General features: G+C 44.8%; 1 protein-coding gene across 1 annotated transcript in view; it reads left to right on the top strand.

Annotated features, from left to right (window-relative positions):
* EXT2 (exostosin glycosyltransferase 2) overlaps positions 1-18,979 on the top strand; it is a 127,836-nt gene that overhangs the window by 51,898 nt on the left and 56,959 nt on the right. Inside the window, exon 8 of the mRNA XM_028516373.2 lies at positions 9,156-9,287. Within this exon, the coding sequence (XP_028372174.1) occupies positions 9,156-9,287 (132 nt within the window). The remainder of the gene's footprint in view (positions 1-9,155; positions 9,288-18,979) is intronic.

The raw sequence follows: 18,979 nt of genomic DNA on the forward strand, positions 1-18,979 counted from the left end.
CTCTGCTATATGTTCTATAAGTGTGTTGAAAGAATTCTCTATGATATTATTTTTTTATTTCCAGAATTTTCATTTCAAACTATTTTTAGTAGTCACCATCTTTCTATGGAAAATTCCCACCTCTTCATGTAAGTTATTTACCTTTTTCAGTAGGTTCTTTAACATATTAATATGCTTATTTTAAAGTCTCCGATAGTTCTAGCATCTTGGTCATATATGGAGCTGGTTCTTTTGACATCTTTATGACAATGACTTGTTTTCTCTTGGGTTTTTTTTTGTTGTTTGTTTGTTTTTTTCACTGCCAGTCCCCACCCTTGCTCTTGCTCCCAGTAAAGTTGGATGGAGTGATGGGCATTCTGTGTAGAGAAACTGAAGAGACCAAGGTGACCGTCATGTCTGGAAATGGGCAGACCCCCTCTGTCAGGCCGTGAATGTGGGAGGTGGACCCGTCCCGTCAGTCACTGGGCTGCGTTTGGGTTTCCTGTGGCCAGACTTGTCTCACGCACACATGGACTTCGCAGGCTGCCAGCGGCCAGCTGCTGCTCCTGCGTTCTTAGCGCTGGGCCCCGGGTACTGAGGTTGTTCCCCAAATTCAGGCGCCCGCTTCTCACTTCGCTTTCAGCGGGCCCTGCTGGCCTGCGCCACCAAGAGGCCTTTCCCCCAGAAGTGGACTTGGTTGCTTGTATGTGCTGCTTGGCTCTTGGCGGGGACCGTGGGGTTCTCCTTTCTCCTGGTCCGGACTCAGCCTCAGGCAGGCCCGTTGGCCCGACCTTGGAGGTGGGGCTTTCTTTCTCAGAGTGTCTGCTTCCTCCCTCTGTGGCAGCTGCCTCTGCTCTTTATCTGTGGGGGGTCTTGGGTTGGCGACTTTCCTCCCCTGCCCTAGTGGTGGCTGACCTCGGCTTTGTGTGAGTGCAGGATCCCGACCTGAGTAAGTTTTCTCGTTTCCCCTCCACCACTCGCTTGCCCCACCAGGGACAGACGGCTTCTGCTTCTCACACAGTGCAGGGCACCTTCGTCCAGGTGGCAGGTGGGAGGGCGTCCTGCCCCTCCAGCGGCGGTGCACTCCTGTGGCTTCCCCAGCGCAAGGCGGGTTTCCTGCCCCTTGCTCTGGAGCAGACTCTGCCGCTACAACCCCTCCCCAGGCCAGGGCTGGCTGCCTGTCCACCCTTCTCCTGAGGCAGTGGGTCTGGATGGGACTGGCCCCAGGGAAGAGGAGGAGGTTCCGCTCCTTCCCCAGCAGTTTGAGGCTTTTGCTTTGGATTAAAAAGAAGAAGAACGTCCAAGACATGGACAAGGTTTTTACCTGTGTGCTGTTGAGGGGGAGGGACTCTGGTTTCCTTCTCTATCTCAGTCTTTCCCAAGAACATCCAGCAGCTTGCACATAAATAGACTCCTCTTGTGCTGGGAGCTGCCAACTTGTTTCCGCCAGCCCACACTCAGTTTTGAGAATTTGCTGACACTGGAGCTGTCTCCCTGGGCTGCTTTTACGGTAGCCACCTCTCCTCTTCTGAGGCTGGAATCAGGTTTGTGTGGCCCATCGCTCCTGGAGGAGCTTGTCACCCTTTGAAATTTGGTCTTTCTTCCTCAAATCCACTTCCCCCATCTTTCATTTCTTAACCTCGTGGATGGGAACTTGAGGGTTTGGAAAGCTGTGAGCTGCCGGTGGTGCCTGTGTCTCCTTGTGCCTCTGAGGCCGTGTTGTTCGGTGGGGACGTCCTTCCAGCGAGTATGTGATGGGCTCCTCCGTGACAGGCACCGTGCCGGAGGCCGGGAGCTCAGTGGGAGCAGAACCAGACGCGTTCCCACGCCCGTGGTTTCCGGGGAAGTACTGTCCTCTTCCATGAAGCCTGAGAGATGAAGCTGCAAGGCACATGTTAGTGGTTGCTGTACTTGTCATGATAATGTTCAGTCACACTCCCATCTGATGTGTTTTTATTATTTCTAACGCTGTTGTCCGACCGGTTGGGTTTTTGACTGTCCGTAAGAATTGAGATGGATGGAGTGTGACACTGAGGTCCCACCCTATCTCTCCTCTTCCTCCAGTCCCATCCCAAAAAGTGTTGAAGGTATTACATTTTTTACTAGTTTATTTTTTATTGTTTTTTTTCTATTACCGTTTATCCCCCTTATACCCTCTACCACCTCTACCCACGCCCCTCCCCCTTCCCCCCAGAACGTGCTGAAGGTATCCTAATGTAAGTGACAAAGACCCTAGGGGGAGCAAGGTGGATGTAAGTTTTGAGGACAGAGCTAATGTTTTCCGATGGTCTGTTCTGCGCTAGCACTTTATGAGCAAGAAGCTTCATAAACCTCGTCTCATTAATCATGACAGCTTCACAAGATAGGTGTTATGATCTTCCTTGTACAAATTTCAAACTTGAAATTATGCAAGGTGCTCACAGCTATGGCTCTTTATGCTACACTGCACTGGCTTCCTTTAAATGTGTGTTTTTGCTCTTGACTTTAAAATACTGAAAATCAGAGAAATTAGCCCTAGCTGGTGTGGCACAGTGGATTGAGTGCCAGCCTATGAAACAGAGGGCCACGGGTTCAACTCCCAGTCCAACATGCCTGGGTTGTGGGCCAGGTCCGATTATGGGGTGCACGAGAAGCAACCACATATTGGTGTTTCTCTCCCTCGCTTTCTCCCTCCTTTCCCCTCTCTCTAAAAATAAATGAACAAAATCTTTTTAAAAAGGAAGAGAAAATCAGAGAAATCAAACACATTTACTTGATGTATAAACAGAAGTAGCAATTTCAATTCAAAGTAGCTACTTGCTTATGATCATTTTAGGCCCTTTATGAACTTGATTACTTTCATGTTTGAAAACATTATAGGAACTTCATAGCTTCTATACTTTGAAATCTGCTTGTTCTGTGAAGTTATGGTGGCATTTGTTTAATGAGGAAGGTTTAAACACTTTGTTCACAGTACATTGGTATGACCAGTTCACATGCGACTTTACTCTTCGACTATGTAGCTCCCACCGTGTGGGGTGACCGGAGGATTTCCATAGCTGCTAAGGAATGCCTCATTTCACCTTTTCTGCTAGAAGTAAATGTGGCCCATGTTCTGTTCTGGGTGCAGGGGAACCCCACACACAAGTGTTTGCTTTGCTTACTGGATGGGAACAGTGGTGCCTGTGGGTGTTGCCTGTATAGCTGGAAACCGCCCCCCCCCCCTCTCTCCCTCTCTCTCTCTCTCTCTCTCTCTCTCTCTCTCTCTCTCTCTCTCTCTCTCTCTCTCTCTCTCGGCAAGTAGCCAACACCGCACCCTGCAGGGGCTATAAAACATAATGCCTTCTGAGCACTTCAAGGTGTTACAGAGGTCCTGCAGAAACAATTAAGCCGGAGAAGTTCACTTGAGCTATGATTATTGGCAAAGCTTGCTTCCTCTACGGTGACTTGCAGTTTGGTGGACAGAGCGGGATGATTTGAGACATCTTAAATTAGAAGCTTTGTCTTGCAGTTGGGCCTTTGGCTGGTACTCTAGGTGGATTTGTTACCAATCACTGTTTCCTATAAATCCCGAAGGCTGCTGTCTCCACCATGAGTAAATGCGAACACAAAGCTTTGAAATGCTTAAGTCTGAGTGTGGTTTAATTTGAATATGATTTAAAGTAAAAGAACATATGACGACGGGCCCACTTGGGTAGAAATTTTAGGACGGTGTGTTTTATGTGTGGGCTCATGCTTCTCAGTGGATTTTCACACCTCTCGTCTCTGGGAAAAGGGCCATTTCCTAAAGCTGACCATGTGCGGGTACTCTTAATTCCCTGGGGTGGAGCGGGAAAAGGTCTGAATTTAGAGTTAGAGTTTAGATTCACGGGTTTCAGTTGCTACTCTGCCACGTGACATTTTTGTATTTCACATATGAAGTGAAATTTGTGTCTGCCCCCAATAAGGGACGAGCTGGTTATAAAGAGCAAGTGAGATCATGAAAACAAAAGCGCTTTACAGCAGATGAAACATTCTAATGTTGCAAGGATGTCAGTTTCAAAAAACGCCAGTTCCTACTCCCAAGGAGCTCATAGTGTAGCCGGAGAGAGAAAAGTGACCATCCGAAATAACAGCGGGACAATTGCAGGCCAGCATGTGGCAGAACTAACCTGTCAGGGGAAGGCTGTGAGGGCTGCCGGATTTCACAGTAAGGCGGGGTTGACATTTGGGGTGATCAGTTAAGGTTCCCCAAGAGGATAGATTTTTTCAGGTCTCATAAATTGTAAATATTTTGGCTGGATGACGGGGGGAGGGGAGCAGCAACATGAATTTAAGCAAGAGTAAGATTGGAGTGAGTAGGGTGTATCTGGGAAGCGGCAGCAGGCAGCCAGCCGGCTCCCAGGCTGTGCCCAGATGGGAAACTACGAGCTAGCTTAAGTCGCATGCCTTTGCAAGCTAAATCTGTTTCAGCTTTTCAAGGAGTAGGAGAAATTCTCATTGTGATGCTTTTGCCTTTTTCCTATAATTAGTGAAGAGAATAGTCGTCACATAACTTAGAAATGATCCTGGGCTTGAACTAGTGAGTAGAGGACTCGCCTGGCACACAGAACCGAAGTGGGCAAGTCTAGACCAGAAAGTGTCTTTTCCCCCCACCTCTCCTGGCTGTGCTTCCCGTGCCCTCGTGTTAGATTTTCATGCGTTCACCCCCGTGTGAGTCCCGTGGCCTCTGATTTTGAGTGGAGTCACAGGGCTGAGTGAAGCTGGGGAGATATCCAGACCAGCAACCTGCTTTGTTCGTAACTGAGTTTAAACCCCGCTTGGATAGGAAGCTGGGTCCTTTCAGAAGACTATATTGGACTATGGCAGAGTAGCTGGTATTGAAGTAACCCTCTTGCCCAAAAAAAAGAAAAAGAAGGATGAAAGTTTATTAAAATAGATACAGCAACAATGTAGGGTCATTGAAGAGCAACTAATGCAGTCAGTGCCTGAGGGATGAGTGCTCCTGAGAGAAAGGAAGCACTCAGAGGGGAGCCCCGTGCTCACTCTAGTTTTCTCCCTGAGGGCACGTGCCGATTCACAGCACAGGGGTGTGGAGTCCTGGCAGAAGGCAGTTGTCCCAGAGGGCTGAGAGGCTGGAGTTGGGGGTTGTGAAAATGTCTGAGATTTAGAGGACAGAATCCCAGGGGGAAGGGAACCCCAGGGAAGTAAGCAGAAAAATGGGCATTCAGTCTTCCTCTGAGGCGTTCACCAACTTCCAAGGCGCAGCTGGTCAGAGCAAGCCTCCAAGAATCTCTGTAGAAAGAAGCAGCGGGAGCCTGACAAGCTGTGCAAACACTCCAGCAGCCGTGCGGACGAGACAAAGGCTGTCTTCAGGCCGGCCAGGATGGAAGGCCTGGTGGTTAACCCAGCTCTGATGGAAAGTCCCAAAGGGCTGTGCCCTAAGGGGAAGGAAAAGCTGAAAGAAGCTGGCCCTGACCACTCAGATGCAGCCACCAACAGGATCCGAGCGGCCAGACTGCGTTGGTTGTCCCTGACAGAGCATGCATTGCCCTCCTTGGAGGAAGATGACCTGGATCCTCAGGAACCTCCATGGTTCTGAAGACAGATTTCTGTTTGGCAAATGACAAACTCAGAGGCATGCTGGAGTTTGAAACCAGATGACCAAAATAAAGAGAAAAACAAGTAGTAGAAAGAGACCTACAGGTGAAACCTGTCAGAAACTGTGTTCAATAAAATAGAAGAAAAGGAGAATTTCAGTACAGATCTACTTTTGTCAAATGAAACGTCAGATGGAAATGCAGGCGCTGAACTTAAGAATTCAGTACATGAGTCTTAACAGCAGTTTAGACACTCACAGAAAGGAGAGAGGGGTATTAGACCGTGAGAAAATATCCAGACTGGAATGCAGAGAGCAAAAATACAGGAAAGAGAATACGAGACATCTGGGACACAGTGAAAAGAATTCACGTGCGTGTATTTGGAGCCCTAGCAGAAGAAAGATTGGCTGATAGTTTTCTAAAAATGGTGAAAGACATCAAACCACAGATTGCAGAAGCTGTGTACTCCTTAGTGGGATACGTGCAAAGATCCGTACCTAGGCACATCACGTTGAAATGCTGCAAGCCAAAGACAGAGAAAGCTTAAATGCAGTCAGAATTAAAGGCCATGTTATTTTCAAAGGAGCACCAGTAAGTCCGACAGCTTTGATTTATTAGCAAAAATTGGGGGAAGCCAGAAGACAATGAAATTGTACTTAGAATGTGCTAGGGGAAAAAAAGCTTGCTAGCCTAAAATTCTCTATCCAGCAAACATATATATCCAAAATGGACGTGAAGAAAAAAAGAAACTTTCAAACAAATCAAAACAGAGAGAACTTGTCAGCTGACCTGCCTGAAAAACAACAGCAAGTTCTCAAGGAGCAGGAAGATGATTTGAGACAGGAGCCCAGATGTGCTTGAAGGAATGGAGAACACCAGCACAGAAAACATATGGTAAATATAAATGACAACTTACTTTGAAATCAATAATAATGATATCTTGGGCGATTGAAAATATGTAGGAGAAAAATATTTGGCACTAGTAGCGTAGCAGATGGGATAGGGTAAGTGGAGGTTTTCTTATATTGTTTGGCGAGTTGCAAAATGACTAGTTTGAAGTGTAATATCATAAATCAGCGATACCTTAATTGTTGGGGTAGCTACTAAAACAACAACAGAAGACTTAAAAAATCAGCAGTCTCTGAAGAAGAAAAGCATGGGATGGTAATAAAACTTGTCTGACCAATTCTAAAGGCCAGAAAGGAGAACTAAAGGAGCAAGAACAGAAGAAACGAACAGGATGATCACACACTTGGCCGTGTCAGTGATCCCATCAAGTGTACATGGGACTCTGTGTGCGATTGGACGCCAGAGAGTTTTGGATGGAATAAAATATTCAAATGTATGTATATTCTTTTACAAGAGACAGTCTTGAAACAAGCCGTGAGGACACAAATTTGAAAGTGAGAGTGTAGAAATAAGCACACACGTGCATAGCCACATGTGCGCACACAAACAGAAAACAGCAATAAGGGTGTGGACTACTCAAACAGCAACAATCAATTTACTCTGCTTGGCAATTACAGAACATTATACTTATCAACTGCAGAACATACTTTTTATATTTACAAAATAAACAAAACGCTTAGGCCATAAATCAAGTTTAAATAAATTACAAAGTATTGAAAGAACACTTATGTTCTCTCACCGCAGTGCAAAGTAGAAATGAGGAACAGATAGATAGAAAATCCCAAAATGTTTGGAAATTAAACAATATACTGCTAAAATGACTCATGGTCAAAGAAGATATCACAGTGGAAATTAGATAATTTTTAAAAAATTATAATGAAAATGACATAAATGTATGGTATGCATTTGAAACAGTGCATGGAGGTAGATTGATAGCTCTAAGTGCACATATTAGAGACCAAGGTTGAAATCAGTCATCTAAACCTCAGTCTCAAGAAACTAAACAGAAGATGAACTAAAGTCCTCCAAAACAGAAGAAATGAAATAATAAAAATAAGAGCAGAAAGGAACAACATAGAAAAAAAAAGTATGATAAAAACCCCATAAATTGGTATTTTGAGAAGATTAATAAAATCTATAGGCCTTTGCTAAGACTAACCATACACAAAGAGAAAACACATATTATGCATATCAGGAATAAAAGTGTATTACTACAGATTCTACAGGCATTACACAGGCATCAACACACACTTTCAGCCTAATAAATTTAACAATTTAACTGAAATGAACATAATCCTTGAAAAATACTATTTGTTGGGCCGAAAAGTTTGTTTAGTGTTTTCCGTAAGACAGCTCTACTGGAGCGTTAGTCGTCTTTAACTTCATTGGAGACAATTTTGTTAGGCTGTGTTGTGGCAGCTGTCACATCAGTGTGCATTTTTAAAAATTATCAAAATTGGTGAATTTTTGTGTAGTCATTTTAATGTTGAAGATAGAAGAACATGTGCAACATTTTCGGCACATTATGCTTTATTGTTTCAAGTAAGGTAAAAATGTGGCTGCAGCACACAAAGATGTGTGTGGTGCATGGAGAAGGTGCCGTGAACATGAACATGTTCTGATCGAACATGTCAGAAGTGGTTTGTGAAGTTCCTTGGTACTACTGACATTTTGGCCAAATAATTCTTTGCTGTGGGGCTGTCTTATGCACTGGAAGATGTTTAGCAAACCCCCTGGCCTGTACCCACCAGAAGCCAATAGCAGGAGATAGCTGACATACTCAAATTATCCAAATCTTGTAATAAAGTTATTGGTGAAAATGAAAAATGTACTTTTTGTTTTATGGAAAAACCATACGGACTTTTTTGGCCAACCCAGTACTTACAGAACTGATGCATATGTGAGCATACACATAATCTTAAGTCTATGAAGAAAATTAATCCATGATTTAAAACCTTCACGCATCAAGGAACACCTAGGCCAGATGGCTTTTTTTGATGTATTCTAAATCTTTCAAGGAAGAAATAATGCTAGTCTTATGTAAAATTTCTCAGGGAATAGAAAAAGAAGGAATAGTTTTCAACTCATTTTATGAAGCCAGCATAACTTTAATACCAAAACCTGACTTAACTATTGTAAGTGTTGAACAAAAGAAGTCAGACAGAAAACAGTAAATTTTGTTTGATTTCATTGATACGAAATTCAGTAGTGGGCACAATAGGAATCAAAACAATGATTTACTCTTGGAGGGGTGAGGTGCTGACCGGGATGCAACGTAAGGCAATCTCCTGGGGTGTGGAGTTCTCTGTCTTTATCTAGGTGATAGTTATAAGTATGTTCACATGTATTAATTCAGTGAATGGTACACCCAAAATTTTTGTACTTTATGTATGTTGTTTCTTTTTTAAAAAGACTATACATTTGCTCTGGTATACCCATGGCCGATATTTTCATCATCGCATAATTTCCCTTACACCTACGTTGAACCCCGGGTGCGCTTCCCTCGTGCACATTCTGCTTTGACTGTAGTTGATGAATGCACCCTTCGGATGCAGCTGGTGTGGGCAGCAGGGAGCATCTGCTGTAGGCGCCCCCCTTCGGGGAATGAAGGAATTGCCTACACCCAGCGTTGGGTGTGATCGGGCGTCTGGTTCTTCCACTCCGTCTCACTTGTTTGCTCACTTAACACAAGTGTCATTTTCTTAACAGGCACGGTGGTTCTGGGAGGCGTACTTCCAGTCCATTAAAGCCATCGCCCTGGCCACCCTGCAGATCATCAATGACCGGATCTATCCGTACGCCGCCATCTCCTACGAAGAGTGGAATGACCCTCCGACTGTGGTAGGTGAATGCCGGTGCCAGCCACGCCAGGCTCAGTCCAGTTGCTGGGATGGGACACAAGAGAAGGTGCTGGATTTGTAACGGTTGTTGAAATTCTAGCTTTCTAAGATGAAAGCATCTGTTATACTTGGGGTCTGATATGATGACAAAAGGACAGAAGTAGCAGCTTCTAGTTTGTTTTGTGTGCTTGGGAAGGCAGTGTGTTTATTCATCGCGGAGATCGATGCGGAGGCCTGGGTCTGGGTGGAACTCGAAGACTTCATGATGACTTTTGCAATTGTAGTGCTTAGAACTCTTGAAAAGATCCTGTGAGCTACTTAATAATAATAGTTTCTAGTTTGAGTGCTTACTCTCTGCCCGGGATCGTGCTTTACATGGATTATTTCCGTTAACATTTCTAACACACTGTGAAGCAAGTAGTCAGCAAAAGTGATCCAGAGGCATTGTGGATCGCCAGTCACCTGCTGAGGCCTCTGGCCTGCTTCCTCACTGGAAGGAGTCACGGGCCCTTGCGACACTGTAGGGATTGTGGAGCGGCAATACCTTCTTTCTCACCGACAATGCCTGGAGCTCTGGGGCTGGCTGTTCCTGCTGCCTCCCCGCTTTGGAGCACACCTGGCTGCCCAGCTCACAGACCCCAAGGCTTTCGTGTCTGATGACGAGACTCCATGCTGCATTCTAATCATTGCCGTCTTTCTGGCCAGCCATCCCTGTCTCCTGACTCCGCCTTCTCAGTCCGTGCTGCGTGCTGCCACCTGGTTGATCTTCCCATAGGACTCCCTCCCTCCCTTCCTTCCTCCAGTCTTTGTTAAGCAGTCATATGTGTCAGGCAGTCCACCAGGTGCTGAAAATGTAGAAAAAGAAGTCAGTCCCTGCTCTCAAAGCAACTCTCCACTAACTTGGGAAGCCAGTAAGTAGGGCCACAGTGGTGTGAGAAGTGCCGTAATGGAGCAGTGTCCCGTAACGGAGCAGTGCGTGGAGCGCGGGGGAGGCAGTGCTCCTTGAGGGGAGGGGCAGGGCACCTCCCGAAGTGAGCGTGCCGGAGAGGAAGTAGTGTATGCTTCTGGTAAAATAGAACGAAACAACGCCAGCTTTCTGTTGTGCTTGAGGGAAAGTTGACTTCTGTTCGTCTCCTCCCTTGAATCCATCACCAAAGGTTAGCCTTCCAGAACGTTTCCATTCACATGTCAGCATGTGATCTGTGATCTGTGATCTGGAACACAAATGGGGCCACACGACATGTGCTCTTCCGCCCCGGCCTTCCTCACTGTGATAAGAGATCACCGACTGGCTCCGTTCCATTCTGTGTAGCATGTGATTGGCTGGCTGTGTCCGCCAGTTTCAGTTCTCGGAGTTTCGCATTTGTGGGTTCAGCCCACTGCAGATCGAAAGTATATTTTTAAAAATCCCAGAAAGTTCCAAAAAGCAAAACTTGAATTGCCACATGCTGAGCACTATACCGAATCCATAGGATTGGAGTGATATGTAGGCATACCCTGCCTGCAGCCTGTGTGTAAAACAAACAAAGATTACATGCAAACAACATGCCATTTTATGTAAAGGACTTGAGGGGCTGCAGTTTTGGTCCCGCCCCCTGGGGGCGGGGTTCTGGAACCAGTCCCCCACTCTGCCAGGGGATGGCTGTACTTCAGTGTTAAGGGTAGCTACACAGATAGATCTTACATAGCAGATCTGTCATTGATAGAGACTTAGATTGCTTTTCCCCCTATTTTCAAACAGCAATACAGTACTTTTATATATGTTTACACATACATGTGCAAATTTATGGAATTAATTTCAGCTGAGAAATGCTTAAAGAATATTCACATTTTGATGTTGACAGATATTAAGAAATTGCCCTGTCACGTGACTCTTCCAGCTTCAGTTCCGTGAATAACATCTTGGCTACTTTGGTTCTCCCTGCCACCAGTAACCATGAACACTTGGATTTTTGCTCGTGTGCTGGGGAAAAAATGACCTTCCATGTGGTTTCCAAGTGGAAGGTTGACATTTCTGTCAGGTTCCCCCAGCGCACAAATACAACTCCAGTTTGTATTCTGATTTGTCACATCGACTTTTTAGATTGTTTTAGGTACTTATTTGTTCTGTAGATACGCACTTATTGAGTGCCTGCCCTGTTCCAGATGCTGTTCCTGGTACTTGAAATGTGTCAGAGGACAAAGCAGAGAAAGACCCATGCTTTGGGGAGTTTATATAGCAATTGCTCTTACTATCGGGAAGCAAGTTTGCTTTTTAGTAGGATTTTAAAGTTTTCCTTATATAGGTCCTTCATAAGTCCTGAAAATCTTTCTTATGCTCTTATAAATGAATACTTTCTGACTTTATGGTTTCTTACTGGATACCATGTATATAAATATGTTATTGGCTTTTGTATATAAATTATTCTTTTGCTGAATTCTGCAATTGTTTCATTTTTTCAGTCAATTCTCCTATGTTTTCTAGATGTGCAATCATATCTACAAATGTAATTTTACTTCCACTTTCCAATACCTGAGACTTGTGCTTCTTTCCATCTAGTGACATTGGCTAGCACTTCTGAACTATGTTAAGTGATCATCTGCTTATGAAGAGAGAAGGGTAGGTATCATCTAGTCAGAGGAAGAGGGAAGGTTCTGTTTTATCCAGAAGAACCAGCAAATTGAGAGGGCAGAGGGGTCCAGAGAGCGTGGTGGCTTAGGGAACTTCATGGAGGTCGTCATGGCAGAAATGCAGGAGGCTGGTGAGGCAGAGACGGAGGATGAAGCCTGGGGAGGCCCCAGAGCACTGAATACCCTGTACCTTCCAGAAGGCTTTGGCGTGCTTTCTGCTGGCGACAGGCAATCACTGAAGCATTTAAACGGGGAAGTGATACGGGAGCTAGTGCTCTGGATCAGTCTGACATCCCCGTGGAGACGGTGAAATTGCGGTGGGAAAAGACTGGACACAGGAGGCTATTTCGGGAATCCAAGGAGACTTACTCAGGAGTAAATGTGAGCAGTATCCTGGAGAACTGACTGTTTGAACCAGCAAATGAGGGAGTTTAGGAGAGTCGAGGTATACACAGGGTGTAGTTTGTCCAGATGGAGACTGTGGGCACGTGGGGGTCGTGGGTGAGGATGGCGCTGGAGTCCAAACTCAGTCCGACTGCAGGGCCTCCCACAGTCTGGCTCCAGGCTGCCTGCTTATTTCCTTCTGTTCTCTTTAAGGGAGTTCTGGACTTCTGGCCACACGCCTTTGCTCTGCCTGAGAATACTCCATGCTTTCCCTTCTCTGTGCCTTTGACTGTTGGTCCTTTCACCATAGCCTTTAATGGTCCACATTTTATCCAGATTTCAGTGGCCCGCTCATATACCCCTCCCTCCAGGAGGTCTTCCCGGACCCCCAAGCAGGAAGTACTAGTTCCTCCTTGTGAGTCTTAGAGCATACTACCTGTGTTTCTTTCCTGTCACTTAACATGCATAGAAGTATAATCCCTTGTAAAGTTGTATGCATTTTAAGAGAATATCTGAATTATCTTGCTATTCATGATAATACCTAGGGCAGTTTAATCCAGGCAGGAGGCCCTTGATATACAGAAGGTGGGGAAAAAGATTAGGATCCCAGGACTTGGGCCATCCAAGCCTCACTCACACGCTGATGTGACATCTATCATTTTATTTGACCTTCACCTGTTGGGAAGGAGGGGAAGGTGATCAGTTCTTTCTTTATAAAGCTGACATAATGAGACTGACTTATCTAAGGTCATATAATTGACAAGTTGTATAAACAAGTGAGAACCCAGGTCTTCCAGCTGTAGATTAGTTTAAATTGCTTATGGGATTTTATGGGAGCCATGGAGCCTCCTCCGGCTGAAACATCTCCCCCATCTCAAGCACATGTGCACGCTTGAGAGAGAGAATTATCACATCTGCTCCTCCGCGTGCGAGTTCGTGCAGGGGGGTGGTCGTGCCCCAGCCGGAGAGTGCAGAAACAATGGACTTCATTCCGTACTGTCAACGAAAGCTCTGCGAAAAGTTTAGTAAGAATAAATGGTTGGCATTTTGGTGCTCTGTCTTTCATAAGACTATAAACTAGAAGAAAATAATACATGAAATTTTGCAGTTTTGAAATAGATATGTTTTAACTTAGGGCAAAATAGTCAAATTTGGGAAAGAAGTATAAAAAGCATAAATCCTGACATGTTATTAGAAGATATATTCTATATATTTTTTCTTTAACTCTTTCTTAATAGTCCTTTTCTGGGAAATGTAGTGTTGATCACATTTGTAGGTGCTCAGGTGAGGAGAGCCCTGATTTAAAGCTGTGGGTCTTATATTCTGTGTCTTCAGTGAAAGCAGCTGGCCTGAGAAGTGATGGTTGGTTTATCATTAGCTTTGCCCCACCCCTTCAGAAACACTTACCCTCCGCTAGATGTGATCACTAGGGATCCACTCGCAGGGGAGGCTCCCATTCTGCCACACTCACAGTACAAAATCCCGAGGGGGGCCTACAGCCACGCACGGACCTGCTCAGACTGGAGAGGAAGGGGTGAGAGGAACCCTGTTTTGGCCAGATGTTGCTGCCTTGGTCTAATGTTAAAGGAAAAACCCAAAAACCCCAAAACAAAGAAACAACTACCTAAAAAAAGATACTGTGTGGGTTAGGAAGACAGCGAGGGGTAACCTTGCAGAAACCAAGTGTTCACATCACCAGATGCTCTGCCATTCTTACTTGTCGCCAGATCGGAGACTGATTACATTATGCAGATTGTGCCACACTCTCAAAACTTGAAGAAGTATGACGAAACAATTCCGGAGCATAACTTGAAAGTTAGCAGCTCTGTCTGGTTTGGAGATGTTGGCCCTTTGTTTTGAATCTTTTCTTTGGAAGGGATTTCTCACCACGTTATGAGGGGATGGGTTTGTTTTTATCATTCATTTTCTAAGCTCCTCGTGTCAAGGCCACCTGTATTATACTATCTTTTCAGTCTCTCCATGCTTGCTTTTTTCTCCCCTTTTTTTTGCAAATATCAGCAAAACTTTATCATCTCCCCAAATACTCCACACTTGTGTCACGTGTCACGTTAGTGTCACTTCTGGCCTCGCCCCTTGGCAGGCCTCCTCCCTACATCTGGGCCTAGCCTGTGGAGCTGAGAATCTCCGCGGACACCCTCCCTCGCCGTGCCTCTGGGTCTCTGCCAGACACGGGTGTGTCTGGAGGACGGAGACGGAGGCCAGCAAGCAGTCAGTGTGACGGAGGAGTGGAGGAGGCCAAGAACTGGGAAATTTTGGATTGCTGGCACATGTCACCGAAACCATATTTTTCTCAGCAATAATTCTTTAAAAACTAAATGTAATATAGTCCTAAAATCATGTTGCAGAGGGGACTAATTTCCCGTGTTATTTTTCTCACAACGTGATTTGAAAGATGATTCCCCACCTTCTCAATGTCATAATTTTATCTACCCAGTCCTTTTGATAGTTGTTTCCAAATATGCTGTTATGGACACCACTAGTAAAAATACTCCGGATTTGTTTCTTTTCTTCACTGACCAGACTGGTACCCAGGCAGAAAGGGGAGCAGGTGGGGGTCCCACGGCCATTGACAAAAATTGATGAGGAAAATGGGGAAGTGACTTAAAATGGATCATTGTCCCCAACACAAGAATGAGGTTGAAAAACAAGGGCTTGTTCCTATGACATCTAGCCGGAGTGGCAACTTAGCTGCAAGAAAGGCCTCTGATGAGGGTTACACGCTTACCTGCACTTCCTGTTAGCATCAGTCCGAGTCCAGGTTTGGTTTTTTTTAAAATCCTCACCTGAGGACATTTTTGTTTATTGCTTTTAGGTAGAGAGGAAGAGAGAGAGAGAAATATTGATGTGAGAGAGAAACATACCTCCTGGGCCAGGGATTAAACCTGCAACCTAGGTGCGCACCCTGACCGGGAATTGAACCCGCAACCTTTTGTTACAGGACAACGCTCCAAGCAACTGAGCAACATTGGCCAGGGCCAAGTCCAGTTTTTGAAGGCAGAAAGGGAAGGAATCAGTAGGTGGGAGTAATGCCTAAGAGCACTTGATCGGCCATTACCACTCATGAGGAGCTGGAATTCGAGTTGGAGTTTGCGGTGGCCCCCTGAGTTCTAGGGGTGTGGTTCTCCGACTTCAGTGCACATCTGCCTCTCCTGGAAGGCGTGTGAAAATGGATAGCTGCCTCTTTACCCAGTTTTTAGATTGAGTAGGTCTGGGGCGGGGTCCTAGAATTTTCCTTTCTAGCAAGTGCCCGAGTGGTGTTGATGCTACCGGTCCAGGAACCATATTTGACACGGGATTGATTCACTGTGTACATCCTAACTCAGTGACTGGAGACGGCTCTCTCTAACCATCCAGTTCCTCTTCTGGACCCCTAGGGCTTGGATTAGAAGCACCTATAGACGGGTTCAGACTACATCTGTCTCAGCCACACAAAAAGCTCAGGGCTGCTTATAGTTAGTAGATGTCCAGATGGCGGCCCTCACTCACAAAGGTTATGGTTGTACAAGCAGCTGAAAATATCACTCAACTGTAAACACTAACAAGCAATAAATCACTCCGCAGGTTGAAGAAGCGCCAGCTCAGACGCATGCAGCAGAGCCCTGGGTTGAAAAGATACCAGGTTAACGGTCTGTTTAGCTCAGCTCAGTGCCCTTTAACTTCCAGGTTGTGGAATGTGTCTCTGGAATTTGAAAGCCTACCCTGCCCCCCAGGAGGCCTTCTGGGCTTCTCCTCCCCTTCTTCCTCCCACCGCCTAGATAGGACTGAAGTATGTATGGAATTTAGACATTTTAGCTTGAATGTTAAGTAAGTGTAAGCTTTTTGAAGTCTTTGTTTTTAGAGGTATCACATTGATGGAATCACAGTAGCGCAAGCAATCCATAATATTACCCTAAATTCCAAACCTTTTTTTGGAGTAGCCTTTGCCTTTCAATTGTCTCCCATCTGTAGTTACTCCCATCTTGTTTCTGTGGAAACAAGCTAGAAAGTCTAGGTGATCGGCAGCCAGGGAATAAAGAGAGCTGAGTTGGGTCCGCAGATGAAGAGATGCAGGAAGATCCAGAGCTTGATCTGGTGCCCCAAGCGATGAACTTGGCCAGTTCTGGTGGTCGGGGAGAAAAAGGAATCTGGAATCGCTAACCAGATCCAGGTGGGGAGGAGATGCAAGGAGTAGGAAAAGCCCAACCCGGGGGTGTTGTTACTAAGATGGTCACGTCAATCAGGGCTTTCGCATGAGCACCTGGACCCTTCCTAGCAGAGGGCGACGCCTGTGTACACACACCCGCACAGCAGGTCCCGCAGGGGCGGGCGAATCCGTACTCCCCGTCTCCCTGGATGCGGTCCTCCCCTGTTGCAAACTGAGAGTCCACTTTAGGGCTCCAGTGTTCATGGATCAAAACCTGGCTGCTCCCTTACGGCACACAGCTGGTAGGGGGCAGTGAGTACAATAGTTTCTCGGGGTCTGTGGGAGCTTGGTCTGGCAGCAGATTAATTAAGAACATATTGAATGTTTGGCAAAAGTCATCCTTCATGCCCCAGCTATCACTTATTAGCACATCGAATTCCCTTTCCCCTTGTTGCAGGGGCCACTTTAGTTCTTCCTTGAGGTCGGCTTAAAAGATTCAATAGCAGAAACTATCAGGAAAATGTAGTTGTTGGGGATTTCGATTAGTGAATTTTGTTTCTATTTCTGATACCCTAGCCTAGTTCCATGCCTCCCAGGTAATTAATATTTAAGTGTAATGTTCTAGTAAGCAGCCCTTACAGCTGCAGAGTGGAAAAATCCCCGTGTTGCTCTAGCTAGAAGTGGATTCTTCATTTTTGGTTCTCTTTGTTTTTTTTTGTCTCAGCTGTATTTCGTAATTTTATATTTTAAAGACTAGTACAGCTTAACACACGTATGGTTTTGAAATTCAGATAGTAATTACAGCATATACCGGTAACTAAAATGAAGGCTTTTCCCACAAGGCACTGCTTTCAGCTCTTTCAGTGCCTTCTGGTGTTTGTCTCCTTATTTCCCCACACAGTGCTGACCAGGCCGAGTTTCGATTTCTCAGATAATGCACACTATCTTTTTGCTTCCTTTGAGTTATAACTTTTCCTCCTGTTCTCTCTTCCTCCTCTGTGCATTCTCTCTCCCCCCTCTTAGCAGTGGGGCTGTATCATCATTTTTCTTTTTATTAAAGCAGTGCTCATTTTATACATTATTAGGACTATATAAATGTTGTTTTCAACTGAACCAAGTAGTAAACAATGATTATGTTTCCTGTATAACTTTTTATTTTCCAGGGAGTTAATATAACTGCCTCTTTTTTCCCTCTTAATTTTCCACATTCCCATCTCTAACTAATTTTTACTGAGTTCTCTGGCTAGAGAATGAAATGGCCGCGCACAGGGAAACGGTAGGGTTTTTCCTCCCGGGTTCACTGCTCTCTGGGTCTCCTGTACAGGGCTCACCCTGGACTCTCGGCTCGCCGTGGTTCTGGGAGTTCCCTTGTTCCCTCTTTTTTGTTGGATTCTGTTTCCAGGTTCTGACATGGTCCTTGTTTTTGGTTTATTTTTTCTAATAGCCTCTCAAGAAAGGGACTATTAGGAGGTAAATTTTCTGTCACCTTGCATGTCTGAAAATGTGTTCTATTTCACGTTTGATTATTAGTTGGGCTAGTGTAGGTTTCCAGTCTTGGTGGGTTTTCTTTTTCTTTTTTTAAAAAATATTTTTATTTATTTTTAGAGAGGGAAGGGAGGGAGAGAGAGAGAGAGAGAGAGAAACATCAATGTGCAGTTGCTGGGGGCCGTGGCCTGCAACTCAGGCATGTGCCCTGACTGGGAATCGAACCTGCGACACTTTGGTTCACAGCCCGCGCTCAACCCACTGAGCTACGCCAGCCAGGGCGAGGTGGGTTTTCTTTAGAATTTTGACAGCATTGCTTCATTGTTTTCTAAGCTTCCCATTTTAATATCAGAAAGTAAGATGCTCTAATTCCTGATCCTTCTATGTGACATTTTAATCTTCCTGGAAAATTCTATGATGATATGCCTTGGTCTCAGTGTTTTATTTTGTTCACTGAATACCAATTTGGGCTCTTAGAAGCTTGAAATTCATGTCCAGTTCAGATGAGTGTATGTGTTTTATATTTTTGATTATTTTCTTCCTTTGTTTTCTTTTTCTTTATGGAACTTCCATTGCCTAGATGATGCAAGTACAAGGTTAATCCTTATTTTTCTTATATTTTCTGTCCTATATTTTCTCTTTTTTAATGGTTTTTTGGTTTTAATTTCTCAGATATTTTCTCAATGTTATCTAATAATCTTTCTTTTGATTGTTTAAAATTTTTTTCACTTTTAATTTCTAAGAGTTTTTTTCTTAACTTCTAGTTAATCTTTTTTCATAGCTTCTTATTCTTGCGTTTTTTAAGAATACAGTACTTTCTCTGAAGATATTTGTGGTTTTGTTTTAATTTTTCTTCAGCTCCTTGTATTGTTCATTTCCTTTGAATTCTCTTTTTATTTCATTATTTTCTTTCTTTCTTGTCAGAAACTTTCTTCCATAACCTGATGTTTCTCTGCTCTTATTTAGGAGGGAGTCACCCAGAGCTGATCAGGAGCTCTTTGTGCACGGGGTAGACTTTACTTAGGTTAAGGGGATGGGGACCCGGTTGTTGGCACAAGTGTTGATATTTA

Source organism: Phyllostomus discolor, chromosome 6, assembly GCF_004126475.2.
Source record: "Phyllostomus discolor isolate MPI-MPIP mPhyDis1 chromosome 6, mPhyDis1.pri.v3, whole genome shotgun sequence".
NCBI classification, from domain to species: domain Eukaryota; kingdom Metazoa; phylum Chordata; class Mammalia; order Chiroptera; family Phyllostomidae; genus Phyllostomus; species Phyllostomus discolor.